Source organism: Chrysochloris asiatica, unplaced genomic scaffold (genome assembly GCF_000296735.1).
Source record: "Chrysochloris asiatica unplaced genomic scaffold, ChrAsi1.0 scaffold00141, whole genome shotgun sequence".
Lineage (NCBI taxonomy): Eukaryota > Metazoa > Chordata > Mammalia > Afrosoricida > Chrysochloridae > Chrysochloris > Chrysochloris asiatica.
The window spans coordinates 1,957,058-1,974,530 of record NW_006408659.1 but is presented as its reverse complement, the minus strand read 5'-3'; the positions used below and the strand labels follow the sequence as shown (position 1 = coordinate 1,974,530).

The following is a 17,473-nucleotide window of genomic DNA, read 5'->3' as shown; positions in this document are numbered from 1 at the left end:
TGGCTAAAACATTAAAGATAAAAGCACAACTATAAAAATATACTTTCAATGTAAACATTACTTCATAGTGTAAATTGCTATTATTCTAATGATTGATATAGGAATAGGTTTGAAAGCAAGCAATATACAGAGAAACTTTGCCGCAAATACAATTATTTTGTATTTATATATTATACTTAAAGCACTTATACTTAAAACAACATTTTATATGCTTCCAGAATGTGAGTTAACAGAGATTTTAGGTTTCAGCTTGTTATTTAGTTGCTAAATAGAGATTTTAATAGAAGTTAAAATATGGTATATTTTGAAGTAAAATTATTATATAAGGAAAAACAAAGGTGACCCCAATGAAGTCAAAGCATGTGATTTCTCTATTTTCGTTCTAGCTAATCATATGACATTTGGGAAGGTCATTCAATTTTTTTGAGCCTCAGTTTTGGAGGATGTGCAACCCCAGTAGGGTATATCTTCCTGTGTGTCATCTAAGGTTGTGGGGAATATTAAAAATTTAAAATGCATGTGATAATAATTGGCAATGTGTTCCTTAATAGGAATTTGCTTGTTTTCTGACATTGCGTTGCTGATGTAGCTAGTATTTGTTCACTCAATGATATATTCTTTTAAAAAAGAAATATTTGTACATCAATCTCTACATTTGATGAGAACTGTGTGTTTATTGGCAAAAAGAACTGGATTCTAATATATGGAGTAAAGATTAAAAAACAAGCAAGCTAACTAAAATGGAATTAGCCCAGTAGTATTTGTTTTTCCTTCCCACTAGAGATTTTAAAGTTATATTCATATGCAGTTCTGTTTTTTATATACCTATGTGGCATTGCATAGGCCATCATTTAAAAATCCCCGTCCTAAGAGGCCCTAGATAACCTTCACAAATTGCGGGTTCACATACATCCCTCTTGGCAAAGTGCTAACAATATGAGTGGGGGTAGGTGACCCCGGAGTTTACCGTACTCATGCAACCAGAGAGCACAACCCACAAGAAAACAAGTCCAACTGGATATACTGCAGTGTTTGAGGGCTGCATTTGAGGAGGCGTCAATTTAACTTTAAACCCTAGAGCTCAATGGGAGCAGGGGAGAGATGTCTCCAAATGCAGGGGAAACTGTTGCCATAGCATTTTCCTTCTCTCTACTCCTGCCAACCCCTCCTTCTCCCAAAGCAGCAATAATTTGTGCTCTACCGTGTTCTTTCGCGAATCAGATGCATTTTCAGAAGACAAGAGTCCAGGGATGCCATGTCTGTACCACGTAATAACCGTGTACCTGGTAGAGACACTGAATAAGTCTGAGGGTGCTATTAAGTTTCTCAGGGTAGACTCATCTTTGCGGATGCAACTGCAGAACAGGAAACAGACTCAAGGAAAATTGTAGTCCTTTAAAAACCTCGTTAACCTTCGGCACAAGATAAGCCACAAGCACTCCTGCAAAACTACCGGGTTCTTTCAGCACGAACGGAGTGGACAGCTCCATTCACTGTGCGGTTTCTCCCTCCGCAGTGAGCTGACGGGTGCTTAGCTTGTCGGTGCAGCACTCTACACTGAGTCGTCGCCTGCGAGCACCGCACACGCTCTCCCTCCCACCTTCCTTCCCGCTCCCCTCCCCACCTCCTCCCCTCTCTCACCCCTGCCCGCTCCATCGGCGACTTTAAGGGATTCCCTCTCCTACGGCCTCCGCAGCAGCACATTTGGCCTCTTTCGCTGCACCACGAGCATGGACCTCCGAGCAAAAGCTGTTCCCAACGTCGACCGACTTGGAGTTCTTCTGATGCTTTTCCGTGAGTAGTGTTTCTGCGACCGGAAGGGCGGGGTGCCCTCTTTGCAGAGAATAGAAGCTGCATATTAAATCCATTCGCATAGGATCAAAATGTGATCCTGGCGTGTCAACTGGGGGACGGGAAGAGGGTCGATTCTCCTCCAATGTCGGGGAGTTCCCTAGCCACACACCTGTATGGCATTCCCAGACAGAGTTCTGGACGGTGGGAGTACTAGCAAGCAAAATCTGATGTAAACGTCCAAGATGTAAAAAAAAGACCAGCAGCTTTACAAATAAGCAAGCCTTTTGCATTCTTTAAATTGTATTTTAATTATATGTTAACTGCAAACAGAGTCTAGTTTATTGGCACCAGGCTAAAGAAATGGCTGTCAGAGCGCTCAACAGCCGGCTGGGAACTTTGTAATCTTAATGCTTGCCGAACACGGTCTCAGCACCTTTTGCTCTCGAGCCGCGCGGATTTGCTAATGGGATTTCTTTGTTTGCTTCTTTCGCAGATATAGTAGCTCAAATCATTGCAGAACAAGAAGTGGAAAATCTCTCAGGCCTTTCCACTAACCCTGAAAAAGATATATTTGTGGTGCGGGAAAATGGGACGACGTGTCTCATGGCAGAGTTTGCAGCTAAATTTATTGTACCTTATGATGTGTGGGCCAGCAATTATGTCGATGTAAGGAACCTTCCCCCCTCCTCTCCCAGTTTGCTCCTAGGGCACCAGGGGCGCAGGGCATCCTCCTCCAAGGTCCTGCGAAGACTGGGTTGCCCGCCTTTCCCCCCACCTCCCGCGCCCCTGCAGGCTGCTCCTGAATGCTGCATGGGGTTTCCGGCTTATAAAGCCTTCTGCTCGCTCTGCCTGCTTTGAAAGTAAAACCCCTCTCTCTCTGCTTCCCTAACGTCTCTGTCTGCACGTAGAGCATCTAACCGCATGTTCTCGGACCTGGGAGCGCGCGTGCGCGCGCGCGCAAAGGAGCACCCAAGCTTGCAGCCCGGAGTTTGGACGCGCCTCCCTTTCCAGCCTCTGGGGGCCTGGCGCGCTGAGGGGGTGCGGGGCGTCTGTGTTCCCAGCTGATCACGGAACAGGCTGACATCGCCTTGACCCGGGGGGCTGAAGTGAAGGGCCGCTGTGGTCACAACGAGTCGGAGCTGCAGGTGTTTTGGGTGGATCGCGCATACGCGCTCAAAATGCTCTTTGTGAAGGTAATTAAGGGGCTAGGAGCACGGTAGGGGAGTAGACTGGGGGTGGGGTGTAGGGGCCACCACTTGGTTTCTGGAATGAGAGAATGCCTTGGGGCAACTGATGCGCGCCTCCCCGGCTCTGTAGGAAAGCCACAACACGTCTAAGGGGCCTGAGGCGACGTGGAGGATGAGTAAAGTGCAGTTCGTCTACGACTCCTCAGAGAAGACCCATTTTAAAGACGCTGTCAGTCGTGAGTAGAGGCGGGCGGGCTTGGGAGAGAGCCTGGGATAACAAGGCCACAACAGGAAGTGCAGGCGGGAAGGAGGAATCCTTTTGGATTTAAATTTTGGAAAAATTTCCCGGTTTTATAGCCCCAGATCACGTCTGGCTCTGGCCTGGCCTTCAGGGAGGAAGAAGCCAGAACACCTGTGCATCTAGTCTTGGGCCTTGTCGATGCGCTCTAAACCTCGGAAGTCTGTAGCTTGGCCTGCATTAGGCGTTCTTTGAGGGCCTGAGTCCCCTGGCTGCTTTAAGAGGGCCACTTAAGATTTGCCCTTTAAATGAGCACAAAGAAGGACAAAGCTGTATTTTTATTGTCTTGTGCGCCTCCTGTTTTCTTCTCACGCGCTGAAATTGCAAGACGCAGAGCGACTTTTCCTCGCAGATCATTCGTTGTCTCACAAGGAATCTCTGACCTTGTCTGCCCTGTGTCTGAATTTATTACTCTTTCGTGTCCATGGCTCCAATAACTCACCCTCATCTTCCAACAGTTTTGTGACAAAAGGAGCACACAGGCCCTACATAACAATGCTCATTTCCTATCTGCAAATACCATCAAAGACAACATATACATTTATATTTTCTTATCAAATTGTCTAATTCACATTGGGGCCCTCAATCACCCAGATTTCTGACTCTAGAAAAGACTTTGAACATATTTGGTTTTGCTTTTTTTATCGTGATAGAATACACACACATAAAAAGTGTCATTTTAACCATGTTCACAACACTCACTGTATTGTGCAATCATCACTGCTGCTTTATTAGGTGCTTGAAAAATTGCCATGTCTTCCTTGTTCACCACTTTACCTCATTAAAGACACAAGAGCCTTTTCTCTTCTTCAGCAAAATACTCCACCATTTCTCCATTTGAGTTAGTAAAAGAAATAAGCTAAACTTAAATAAAAAATGGGGTTAGGTATTATGTTGCTACTGTATGCTATTTAGTCAGTTCTGACTCCTACTGACCGTATCCAAAAAGGATATATATGTGCAAGAGCATTAGCCAAGACCCCAGCCAGCAGACCTGCTTTGTTGAGGAAAAATATTTTATTCTTTGTGGGGTCAGCAAGAAATGTGGAAAACAAAGTCATTTTTCTTTCTGTGTCGTTGAGGTCTGCATTGTTATGTCGTACATAGTTTAAAAAAAAAAAAAGTCCAGTTTTTAGGTACCACTCTTCTCTGGTAGCGTAGTGGTTATGAATCGGAATGTGAACTGCAAGGTCAGCAGATCGAAACTACCAGCTGTTCTGTGGGAGAAAGATGAGGCTTTCTGCTCCCATAAAGATTTACAACCTCGGAAACCCTGTACATGGTTGCTATCAACTCCACGGCACATAACAACAACAACAACAACAACAACTACTTCTCCAAAAAAGAAGTTAAAATTTAACATTTGAAAAGCCCATGCTCAGGAGAGAAAGGGAAGGTTTTCTTTCACCCCCACTCTGGGTTTGCAACTCCCTAGACTCTGCAAGGCAGCACAGAGGAGAGCAGTGGTGTCTGGAGGTGAGGAGCAAGAGCCAGAAGGTAGGTTGAGGAGCAGCCAGGCTATTACTGGCTCCAGGGACCTAACCATGACTTTGGTCTGTCTGCAGCTGGGAAGCACACAGCCAACTCACATCACCTCTCTGCCTTGGTCACCCCAGCTGGGAGATCCTATGAGTGTCAAGCCCAGCAGACCATTTCACTGGCCTCCAGTGACCCACAGAAGACAGTCACCATGATCCTATCAGCAGTCCACATCCAGCCCTTTGATATCATCTCTGATTTTGTCTTCAGTGAAGGTGAGTGAGAAGTTGGGTTGACTGAGTTCAGGGCTAATGAAGAAAGAGGTCCTGCCAGAGCTCCAGGTTGGATTTTTCTTATGCTGCGAAGATGCTGCTTATTACTGTAATAGTTGTTCAGAGACGGAAACTGTACTATATCTGCTTTCATTGATGTATCTTTCTTTCATCTGCCTTCCTTCCTCCTTCACTTCCTTCTTTCTTTTTGTGTCTCATTCCTCTTTCCATGTTTCTCACTTACTTCCATCCCTCTCTTCATTTCCTTCTCCCTTTATTTCCTCCCTCTCATATTTCCTTTATTTCTTTAGTTTTCCTCTATTCATCTGTCTCCTCTTCTCCTCCTTTCCTTTCTTCCTGTCTTTGCTAAGATAAACATTATTAGGGAAAGAAGTAAACCAGTCACCATAGGAAACAACTGAAATTCTGATGTAAATTTTCCAGGGAGAAAGCAGCTGAACATGTCAATTGTTAGATATCCAAAGAGTCAAGGAAATCCCTTTGTTTTATCCTGTTTCCTGTACTCCCTCCCCTCAGGTTCACCACTAGAAAGAGCTAATTATCTTTGGAGAAGGGTCTTTTCTTCTCAGGCTGTTCTCTCAGACTCTCCTAAATGTAGATTCTACCACTACAAGTCTAAGTTTTATTGTGGCCCAAGTGCTATGGTGGGAGGGAAGAGCAGGGAGGTAATGCAAGTGATTGAGAGAGCCACCAACATCTGCCTCCATCTAAGCATCAACCTTTGAGGGAAATGATGTCTTTCAACCCTGCTGCTTCTGCTGGAGGAAACTGTCTTCTCATCTTTTTAGTCTATGATGTTGTTCATAGGTGCCATCAACTTGGTACCAACTCATAGTGACCCTATGAATGACAAAACGAAACACTGCCCAGTCCTGGGCAACTTCACAATCGTTGCTACGCCTGAGTCCATTGCTGCTGTCACTGTGCCAACCCATCTCATTGGGGGTCTTCCTCTTTTTCTCTGACCCTCCACTTTACCAAACAAGATATCCTTCTCCAGTGACTGGTCCCTTCTGACAATATGTCCAAAGTATGAGAGACGAAATCTGGCCATCCTGGCCTCCAAGGAGCGCTCCTCTGATGGTATGTCCTCCAACACAGATCTATTGGTTCTTTTGGTAGCCCATGGCACTTTCAATATTCTCCTCCACTACCATAACTCAAAAGCATCAATTCTTGTACAGTCTTCCTTATTTACTGTCCAGCTCTCGCATACATATGAGGTTATTGAAAATACCATGGCTTGGGTTAGGCAAACATTAGTTCTCAAACTGACATCTTTGCTTTTCAACACTTTAAAGAAGTCTTGTGCAGCATATTTGTCCAATGCAATACATCATTTGATTTCTTGACTGCTGCTTACATGAGTGTTGATGGGTGATCTGAGCAAGATGGAGTCTTTGACAACTTCAGTATTTTCTTCATTTACATGGATGTTATTTATTTGTCCAGTGGTGGATTTTTGTTTTCTTTACATTGAGATGCGACACAGACAGAAGGCTGCTGTCTTTGATCTTCATCAGTAAGTATTTTAAGTCCTCTTCACTTTCAGCAAGCAAGGTTGTAGCATTTGCATATTGCAGGTTGTTAATGAATCTTCCTCCAATCCTGAAGCCACATTTTTCTTCAAATAATACAGCTTCTCAGATTATTTTTTCAGCATACAGATTGAATAAGTATGATCAAAGAATACAATCTTTCCTCATTTTAAACCATTTGGTGTCCCCTAGTTCTGTTCAAACAAATGCCTCTTTGTTTATGTACAGGTTCCTCATGAGCACAATGAATTGTTCTGGAATACTCTATTTTGCAAGTTGTCCATAGCATGTCATGATCCACATAATCGAAAGCCTTTGCCTACTCAATAAAACACAGGTGAACATCTTGGTCTCCCACCTCTTTCAGGACTAACATAGGTAGGGTGGATTCAGGTCATCCACATTCTCTTGGTTCTATGCATTCCAACACAGGTAGGCCATGAGAGAGTCTATATTTATGTACTTTGTCCAGATCTACTAACAATATGCTTTGGGCAAGGGCAGAAAAGTGACATTTTCTATTCCCTCTCTTTCTCATATCAAGGAGGTTGTTAAAGACAGATGGATGCTGTTTATTCTTCTGACTATGAAATGGGGAGGGATTCAGATTACTATATAGTACTTTCCTTTTGACTGGAAGAAAGACTTCGTAGTCTTCCAAAAATCAGCCATTGAAAATCCTATGGAGCACTTCTATTCTGCACACATGGGTTTGCCATGAGTAAGAATTGCTTGATAATAATTGGTTTATTCTAGTTCTTTGGGGTCCCCAAGCATATTGATGTTGTTACTTAGTTGTTGTTGGGTCAACTCCGACCCATGGCAGCCCACCATTGGGTTTTCAAAGTTATGACCTTTCAGAATCATATTGCCAGGCCTTTCTTCCTAGGAGCCTCTGGTTTATAGTTGAGTACTTAACTACTTGCACCACCCAGGGACTTCCTCTCCAGGTGAACTCAACTATTCAAATACTCAGATATCAACTTATCCCCAACTGTATCATGTTGTTGTTATTATGTGCAATCACTTTTCAAAGAATTCCACTTTTTTTTTTACAAAATGTACCTCCCTCTCAAACCTTAAGGAATAGAACACCCCTCCATATTGACTATTCAGAAGGCATTTCAGAATTCCCAAGTTAAAGAGTGACCTTCAAAGAAGTACTTGGTTCTTATTTCTCTTTTTATCTGTACCGCGTAAGACAGTGGTTGACACTTTGCAGATGCCCACTTAACTTTGGCTGAATTGATATCCTGAAGCTGTGGACCTAATTAACAGAGCTTTCCAAATGCTCGACTGTCAGGCAAATTAGAATACAATATATTTAGTAAAGCAGTGCCATATGTACCTGCTCTCATGGACAGGTGGGCTTGATTAATGACTTTTCTACAAAATAGAAACTAAACTCTTAAATGTCAAGTCCATAAAATTGAAAAACAACAACAAAAAAACATACAGATGAAAAATATTGATAAAATGTAATAGTGTCGTTCTCAAACTAAAAATATGAAATGTAATTTGACTTATAATGATTGCTGGCCAGAATATTATTTTGACAACATTGGACTGTATATCATCAGTCCTCATGGTTTACACGGTTGCTTTTTGTCATCTTTGGATTCCTTGAGTAGTGCAGACTATTAACTTGTTAGCAGAAAAACCTGGTGGTTCTGTGGGGGGAAAAGCTTAGCCATTGAAAATCCAGAGGAGCAGGGATCTACTCTGACACATATGAAGTTGAGTCAAAATCAACCGGAAGGCAATTAAAAAGAAAAAAAAAATTTTTTTAATGTCTTTTTGAGTTTTGTTTTTTTGTGTGTCAACTTTTATTAGATATTTATTTACATAGCACTTGTTGTTGTTAAGTACTGTCAACTGGTTCCGATAGCGACCGTGTCTATAGGGTTTCCTCCAAGAAGCAGCTGGTGGGTTTGAACTACTGACCTTGAAATTAGCAGTCCAGTCTCCTGCAGCCCCTCCTGACCCATTTACAAGTTTTTGCTTATGCAGATGGTCCCCAATGTGTGGTGGGGCTTTGTTCAGATGGCTGTCAGAGGTCTGTTCTTATATAAGTCAAATAGCTTCTTTTTTTCATTTACAGTATTACTGCCTTTTATTATCAGTATTTTATAATCCAATCTTTAAACATATATGAGTGAACATCTGATAATAATATCAGCCAATTATATGCTGCTACAGTGGTTACAAATTGTGCTGCTAACTTCAAAGTCAGCAGTTTGAAACTACCAGCTGTTCTGTGGGAGTAAGATGAGGCTTTCTACTCCTGTAAAGAGTTGCAGCCTTGGAAACATTGTACAGGGTCGCTATGAGTTGGTACCGACTCCATGGCACACCACTACCACCACCGCCAAAGGTTCACAGTCTCAAAAACTCTATGCAGGGTCACTATGAGTAGGAACTGACTCCACGGCACGTAACCACCACCATCACATTGTATATGGAGTTCTGGGGTGGCACTGCAGGAAAATGCGCTGGACTACAAGGTTGTTTTGAACTGCAAGGTCAATAGTTCAAGCCCACTTTCGCTCATCAGAAACCCTATACAGGGTTGCTATGGGTCGTAACCAACTCGACGGCACTTAACAGCAACAACTTTGTATGTGGAGTCCTGGTATGTGTAGCGCTGTAGGATAAGCACTGGACTGCAGAGCTGGTTGAACTTCAAGATCAGCAGTTCAAAGCCACCAGACACTCCTTGGAAACCCTATACAGGGTTACTATGAGTTGAACCAATTTGATGGCACTTAACAACAAAACAACGCATTGTATTCAGTGCATGGTACTAACAGTAATATTTACAAAACAAAACAAAATGACAGTAGTAAGTGTGGTTTGTCATAACTCAATTAATTATAATTCAGGGACTCTGTGTATTTGTCTATGGACTGAGAAATTAGATCTCATAGACGGTTAGCGTTGCGTACAAAATAAGAGTAAATGAATACAGAGGAAGCATGTATAACATCCTAAATGTAGAAAAAGCACAAGGAAATTGCATTTGTCTCATCCAGGCTTTTCTGGATGATAATTACGATATGCCCTCCTATGTGCTGTCCTGAGGCTAAGCTGCCACACTCCTGGGGTGAAGTACAAACCTCACTCAGTCACTCACTGGATCCCTGTGCCTTTGTGCAGCAGGGGAGCTTTTGTTCCTGGCTTCCTCTGCCTGTGCCTCTCAGCACCCGTCCATGTGTTTTGTAACAGATGATTTGATTTGATTTGATAGAGTCTAAAAGCTTCCCTTTGGATGCCTTTCGAGAACCCTGCCCCGAATCCCCATTCTCCAGATTACAAGCTTTAAGGACTATGAGTAGAGCATACTTGTATGTGTGGTGTCTGGTCCTGTGTCTTCACACCACTACAGTGATGTGTATGCATGCTTTGGCATGTGCCCATGTGTGTTTGGACAGTGCTTATTGCCCAGCAGGAACCACCAATTTAGGATTTCAAATGAAGAGCCTGGGAAACGGGGCCCTACCTGGCAGTCTGCAGTGTCACACTGAGACTCTATTAGCAGCATGAGGAAAGTAAGGGACAGTTAGGGACATGGATTTGTGGACACTCACAGAGATCGAGAGCAGTCCAAATCAAGGTTGATGTCTTTATCACACAAGTATCCTTAATGTGCTTGGCTCTCCAAGCAAAAGTCTCTACACCAAGCATGGGTACAGAAATTACCAAGGATCTTACCCACCAGCCAAGTCTGGTCCAGTGGGTTTGGGGGTGGGAACAACATGTCACATTTCTAGCAGCAAGCTTTTAGGTGATTCAAGTCATCCCTGCTGGTTCAAGTCATCCCTTCTGTGTCTTAGCCAGGGTTGATTGACCTGTCTTTCCACAAGTAATTCATAGCTTGCTGCTTTTAAGACCCCAGGAGATTTCAGGCTGTGATGGGTTGGGGGACAGGTCAAAGAAAGGAACAAAACAACTAGACTAATTTTATTGCCTTGGATTAAAGGAAAGTTTTATATATGAGAACAGAAAAAAACAATACCGACATAATAAAGCCTGAAGGCTGCTTCTGTTCCCTTTTATTAAAGATTCATGGTAAATAGGCATTTAAGGAACACTATCTATAGACAAGTCCATTTTTAGGGGGAACAAAGCCAAACTTGTTGGGAAGGTACTGAGATTCCTAATCCCATTGGAGAAACTAAGGCTCAGAAAGATAAGTAACATGGTGAAGGTTTTGCTTTTAGGCCTACCGGGCCAGATGAGAACCTCCCTCTGAGTATTAGATCCAGTAAACCGAACACACTCAGGGTTTCAGCTACTCCTGCTGAACAATTACAATAAGCACACAAATGCAGTAGGGCACCTTTAGAAAACTTTCAGGCCATCCTGAATTTATATGCTGTTTTTGTGTTTGACCTGAGTTACCCAGATCTCTCTCTCTGTCTCTCTCTCTGTATCTGTCTCTCTGTGTGTGTATGTGTGTGTGGGGGTATGTGGGTGGAGGAGGATGTTTTAGTGAACCTGGATGTACCTTCAGGAGCCTTGGTGGCACAGTGGCTAAAGCATTCCACTGTGAAGTATTTGAATCCACAAGCTGTTCATTGGGAGAAAGGTCTGCCATTCTGCTCCTGTAAAGGTTCCAGTTCTACTCTGCCATATCTGATTGCTGTGAGTCAGAATTCAACTCAGTGGTTGTGGGTTTGGATGTGCCCTGCCTTCTCTGTCATGGAGCCCCACTAGAGTGCCCTATGGCAAGCAGCTATGTCCCAAATGTTCCGATCAGAGCCCAGAGCACTGTGTAGACTTCAGGGACTCCTGAGTACCGCCCAGAGGAGATAATCCTGTTTGGATATTGCTAAAACCTGTGTTGAGGGCTCAGCTGTGACGCCTCATGTAGAGCCACAGAGCAGATTCTATACAAATATGTAAGGTCAGGCTGTTTGTTTAGCAAATGTCTAGAAAGTAGGGAAGTAGGAAAGTGAGACATGGAAGAGAAGGAAGCCAATACAGGTACATTAATGCACAGGTACCATTGTGAGCACCCAGGTAAGAGTTTTGAGTCATGGGACCAGGGGTTCAAGACACATCATATTCGGGCACACAATGTTTTCTTCCCCTCTTACTGCTAATGCTTACATCTTGATGAAAGAAATGCCTTGTTTCTAGTCGGAGGTCTGGTGTAGCACTGTAGGGTCAGCACTGGACTGCTAATTACAAGATTAGTGGTTCAAACCCACCAGCTGCACCTTGGAAACTCTATACAGAGTCACTATGAGTCAGAACTGACTTAATGGCACTTCACAACAAAACAACAACAGCTGGTCTCCAAAGTTCATACAAAAGCTTCTCAGTGACAAAATATATTTTGTTGATATTACAGAAGTCCAGAGCTAGCCCTGGGAAAATACAGAAAATGGCAAAGGCCCTCTCCCTATCCTGCCCTTTTTTATAGCAGAGAGAAGCATGGCCAGAAACAGACTTGTCCTTCCCCTGAATGAGGAGCCAGTCCATGGCTTGAGGAGAGCTCTAAAAAGCAGAGCAAGCTGGGCTCTTGGCTCATTCATTGCCCATGTTTGTTTGGAGTACAATGAAGAGTTCATGTAGCTTGTCTCTGGGCATAAGTGGTGGTGGTGGATATGTGCCGGGGAGTTGGTTCTGACTCATAGCGACCCTGTACAGGGTTTCTGAGGCTGTAAATCTTTATGGGAGCAGAATGCCTCATCTTTCTTCTGCGGAACAGCTGGTAGTTTCGAACTTCTGACCTTGGTAGTTTGCAGCCCGATTCGTATCCACTATGCTACCACAGCTCCTTCTGGGCATAAGTACAGGGTTTTAAATGCAGTGCTTACCAAATCAGACCAAATAAAAATAAAATAGAACACATGTCTAGCAACAAGATCCTAAAATAATGATTTCAATGGAAGGTTGAGGTATCCTTAATTGGCAATAGGCAGCTGACAACAGATGACCCTCTCGTCTAGTTTGTCTTCATTTAGCTCTTTCCAGTGACTAGACTGATTATTACCTTTTCCAGCTATTAGTACCTACCCTGGGCACCTGTTTTATGTACTCTAGGATGTTGAGTCCTGCCGGGGTAGAGTCATGAGGGCCCTAAGTCCTGTGCAGGTGGACAGGGAATCAGGAGTCTTGGAGCATCCAAAGACAGTTGTGGATCCTGGGTTTAACCAACCATAACTCTTCTCCTTCAACCAGCACATCTCCCTCCTCAGCAGAAGTCTAGGGCTTTCCTTGTTTTCAATCTGTGGGCTATGGACTCAATTTACTGCACAGGATTTGAACCCTGGGCTCTATATTGTTTGCAGGTAGAATCCTTTGATGGAAGTAGCCTTGGTGTGATGCTTAAGCATTTGGCTATTAACCAAAGGGTTGGCAGTTTGAATCCACCTAGCAACTTTGTGGAGTCCTGTTGTAGGTTAATACGCTGCACTGCAAAGTTGGTGTGAACCACACGGTTGATGGTTCTAGCTCACCAGCTGCTCCTCGGAAACCCTATATAGGGTCGCTGTGAGTCGGAACCGACTTGATGGCACTTAACAATAACAACAACAACAAGCAGCTTTGTGGAGGAAAAGACTTGGTGATTAGCTCCCATCAAGATTATAGCCTAGCTAACACTATGGAACATATCTACCATTTCATATAGGTTTGCTATGATTCATAATCAGTTCAACACGATACCTTCAGTGGAAATATTTTTCATTTTTATTTTATTCATCTCTAATTAAAATCTGTCATTTCCTTTCATTATTAATAAAAGTTACAAATATTAGCAGTGCCTGGGACTTTCTCAACAATAGAAATAATAGTTATTTTCAAGTCACAGTAGAGTTTTTGCAGACCTTTCAAAATAGCTTCTATGTTTATCACTGCTTTGCAATCACAGCATGTGTACTGATAAAGAAGTACATATATTGCTGTATCCCAAATTAATTGAAGATATTTTTAACAGTTGAATTTTGTATAATCTATTCCTTTGTCATTTTATGTGTTTTATTTTTATGCATTTACAAACATTAATCTGAGCAGGAGTTTCACCAGACCACCCAAGGGACCTATGAAGAACATTTACACACAATACTAACCTCTGCTTTAGTGGGTCATGATCAGTATTGTTGTTGTTATTAAGTGCCTTCGAGTCGGTTCCGACCCATAGCGACCCTGTACAGGGTTTCCGAGTATAGTTTGAAATAAAAGAGAATAGAATAAATTATTAGATGCTCAAAGTGAGGCTATTGTTTTTTAATACTTCTTTTTAATGTTGTATGAGGGGAATTTAAAAAGTTCATGGAAAAATGGAATTTAAAGATAATGAAATTTCCCATGAACTCTTTGAAGCCCCTCTTGTATGTGTGTGTGTCTGTGTGTGTGCCTATGTTGTAAGTTGTTATATAAGATTTTAGTGTTGTTTTTTTTTTTCTTCACCCCTGTGTGTCAGAACCAGAGTTTGAAAGCACTGATTTAAGCCTGCAAGGGAAATGTTTTTTCTTGTTCTGTGGGTTCACAATCCTTTGACTAAAACCCTTGGAGCTAGATGTGTTTCAGAAATCAGAATATTTCTGAGTTTAGGAAAATGCACACAGTGCATTTTTGATGTTGTTAAGTGCTGTCGAGCTGTTTCCAACTCATAGCGACCCTGTATAGATAGGGTTCCCAAAGAGCTGGTAGGTTTCAACTCCCAACCTAGTGGTTCACAGTCCAGTGCTGATCCTATAACACAGCACCAGAAGTCCAACAGAGTGTATAGTACTTATATTATTCAAGACCCTCCAAAAGTTGGGACAGCCCCAATCTGTGAACATATCAACCTATTTGTTTCCTGCAGTGAAACATGTGGCTGTTGATGCTACATGAGCAATAGGAGAACTCGGAGCAGTTTGAGATTAGTTGAAGTTGGCTTTGCTGTCAAATGGGATACAATGTACTTTTGGTTTTCAAAGTGCTGTGAACACTGAAATTGTGGCTAAGGTATTGTGCCCTGGGGAATTTCCCTTTATTTGACCACTGAGTGGGTTAGGGTACATGAGGATGAGGACTCAGTATTTCTCATTAGTATTGTTGCCATCTCCTTATTTTGATGTTGCTCTTTCATCACTGTAGCACATTTAGTTTTTCTTCCCTAAGGCAGTGGAAAGCAATTTTATGGGGAAACAAATCATCAATAGTATTTCAGCAATAATTTTTTTTGACAAAATACATAAAATATTTCTCCTGTGTCATTCTTAAAGGATGAGATATGGGATGCTAGCCTTTCTAATCAAACTGTTATTCATTTAAGGATAATACTTTTGCTACTTAAGCTCCAAAGGTTCCAGATTTATAGGAATTCAATATAAGACCTAAAACATACAAGAGTTTTGCTTTTATAGCTAACAGTACTGAAACCTGACTGGGCTAGGAACTACGTTTGTTCTTCTGTATTATTGTATTTCATGCCCACCACAACACTATAAAGCAGGTGATGCCCTGTTTTACAGAAAACTGTAGATTAAGTGACTTGCCCAAGGTTACTTAGCTGGTAAACAGCAATACTGGAATTTGAACACACTTTATCTGTGGCCCTCTCAGTGTTTCTTTATATCAGCTTCCTTTTATTGTGATAGTCTGAATCCATGGTGTGCATTGTGATGTTATAGGATCAGCACTGATTCAAGCCCACTAGTTGCTTCACAGGAGAAAGATGAGGCTGGCTTCTCCCAGAAAGATTTACAATCTTGGAGACCCTGTGGAGCAGTTCTACTCTGTCCTATGAAGTCACTGTGAGTTGAAATCAATGTGATGGCAGTGATTTTTCTTCTTTTTGGTTAAGTCACTTGAAACCCAATCTATTTTCTTAAGTAGCTAAGAAATGTGTGACATTATTACTAACAATTAAGCAAACCCTATCATCTATCTTAACATTAAATAGTCAAGACGGTGTTGTGATGAATAAGCAAAATGAATAATCCTTGTTCTTAATAAAATCCCTACCTCAGAAAAGTCCATTTTGATCCTTGTTCTTTTTAAAGAGACAATATATTGTCATGGTCACAAAATCGAGCCCTCTGTGATGGTGTTTTAGCCCAGTGCTGTCCCCGTGTAACTATATGATACTCGCCCAGCAAGTTTTATCTTTGGGAAATGGGTGTACTGAATGATAAGCCGATACTGAAAGTACGTGATACAATAGAACTGAATCTACTAGGGGAACAAGAAATGTTCCCTACTAATTCTTTTCTATCCTTCTGGATTGAATAATAAAGTGAAGAATAAATAATGAAGAGAAAAGCTCAGTTTAGTGCTAACAGGTCCTAACATTTTTTTAAACATAAAAATGTTTTAAATAATTGGGGGGCAGGAGGCTAGGAAGCTGCACATATGTATATATTTATTTATTTTAAACCATCTTATTGAGGTATTAGAGGAGCTCTGGTAGCATAGTGGTTACGAATTGGGCTGGGAACTGCAAGGTCAGCAGTTCAAAACTACCAGCTGCTCCGTAGGAGAAAGATGAAGATTTCTGCTCCTGTAAAGATTTACAGCCTCAGAAACCCTGTTCAGGGTCGCGATGGGTCGGAACCAACTTGACGGCACTTAACAACAACAACACTGAGGTATAGTTTACATGCAATAAATTGCTCATATCTAAAGTTTGATAAGTTTGATACAATGTGATAAGTTTTGACTTTGTAGGATAAGCACTCGACTTTAAGGTTGGCTTGAACTGTACGATCGGTGGTTCAAATTCACCAGCCACTCCTCTGAAACTCTATACAGGGTCACTAAAAGTTGGAACCGACTCTACAGCACTTAACAACAGCAACATACACTTGTGCAGTCATCTCCACACTCAAGATAATCAACGTATTCAACACCCGAAAAGTCCACTTGCACCCTGAAATAAGTAATGAGTATCAGCTTTTTGACTAGTATGCCATTTAGAACCAAAACCCAGCCCTACCTGTGGTCTGCAGCTTTTTGATGCCCAAAGCTCAGGTCGGCTAATTGCGGCCCTAGCGTTGCTGTTGGGTTAAGCTGTTTGACTTCAGATCACAGATTCCTTTATCCCTGGCAAATTATTTGGTGTTAGACTCTTTACCTCTGTTACCTTATGTGTAAAATGTTAAAATGATAATACTTAAATAGTATTTACCTCACAAGCTTTTTCTGGAATTAAATGAGATATTTGTGCTGCTCAGGCCTGAATGCTACCGTATTGTTGTTAAGTACCGTAGAGCTTGGGTGGGGAATATTTGGCCCACGGGATGTATTGTAGTTGTTGTTGTTAAGTGCTGTCGAGTTGGTTCTGACCCATAGTGACCCTGTATAGGGTTTCCAAGGAGCAGCTGGTGAGCTTGAGCCGCTGACCTTGAAGTTCAAATGGCTTTGCAGTCTGGTGCATTAACCCAAGGGATGTATGTTGTTATTACTTGCCGTCGAGCTGATTCCAATCCATAGCGACCCTGTATAGGGTTTCTAAGGAGCAGCTGGTGGGCTTGAACCACTGACCTTGCAGTTCAAATAACTTTGCAGTCTGATGCATTAGTCCACAGCACCACACCAGGACTCCCAAGGGCTGTATGTTGTTAGGTGCTGTCAAGTTGATTCCAACCCATAGTGACTCCGTGTAGGGTTTCCAAGGAGCAGCTGGTGAGCTTGAACCGCCGACCTTGCAATTCAAATGGCTTTGCAATCTGGCACATTAACCCACAGCGCCACAAGGGATGTATAAGGCCCGCAAAATCATTCAGTCTGGCCCTGCAAGGCAACCGTTTTAGCCATTACATTGTTGTTGTTGTTGTTAAGTGCTGTCGAGTTAGTTCTGATGCATAGCGACCCAGTATAGGATTTCTGAGGAGCAGCCAGCAAGCTTGAACCGCTGACCTTGAGGTTCAAAGCGATTTTGCAGTT

General features: G+C 42.4%; 1 protein-coding gene across 2 annotated transcripts in view; it reads left to right on the top strand.

Annotated features, from left to right (window-relative positions):
• The first annotated feature begins 1,730 nt into the window (after nt 1-1,730).
• The window catches only part of LAMP5 (lysosomal-associated membrane protein family, member 5), a 28,631-nt gene continuing 12,888 nt past the window's right edge, over nt 1,731-17,473 (top strand). The window contains exons 1-5 of one of the 2 annotated variants that reach the window (XM_006870395.1): nt 1,731-1,794; nt 2,288-2,460; nt 2,856-2,987; nt 3,112-3,217; nt 4,845-5,033. In XM_006870395.1, the coding sequence (XP_006870457.1) occupies nt 1,731-1,794; nt 2,288-2,460; nt 2,856-2,987; nt 3,112-3,217; nt 4,845-5,033 (664 nt within the window). The remainder of the gene's footprint in view (nt 1,795-2,287; nt 2,461-2,855; nt 2,988-3,111; nt 3,218-4,844; nt 5,034-17,473) is intronic. The other variant, XM_006870396.1, reaches the window with a different exon arrangement.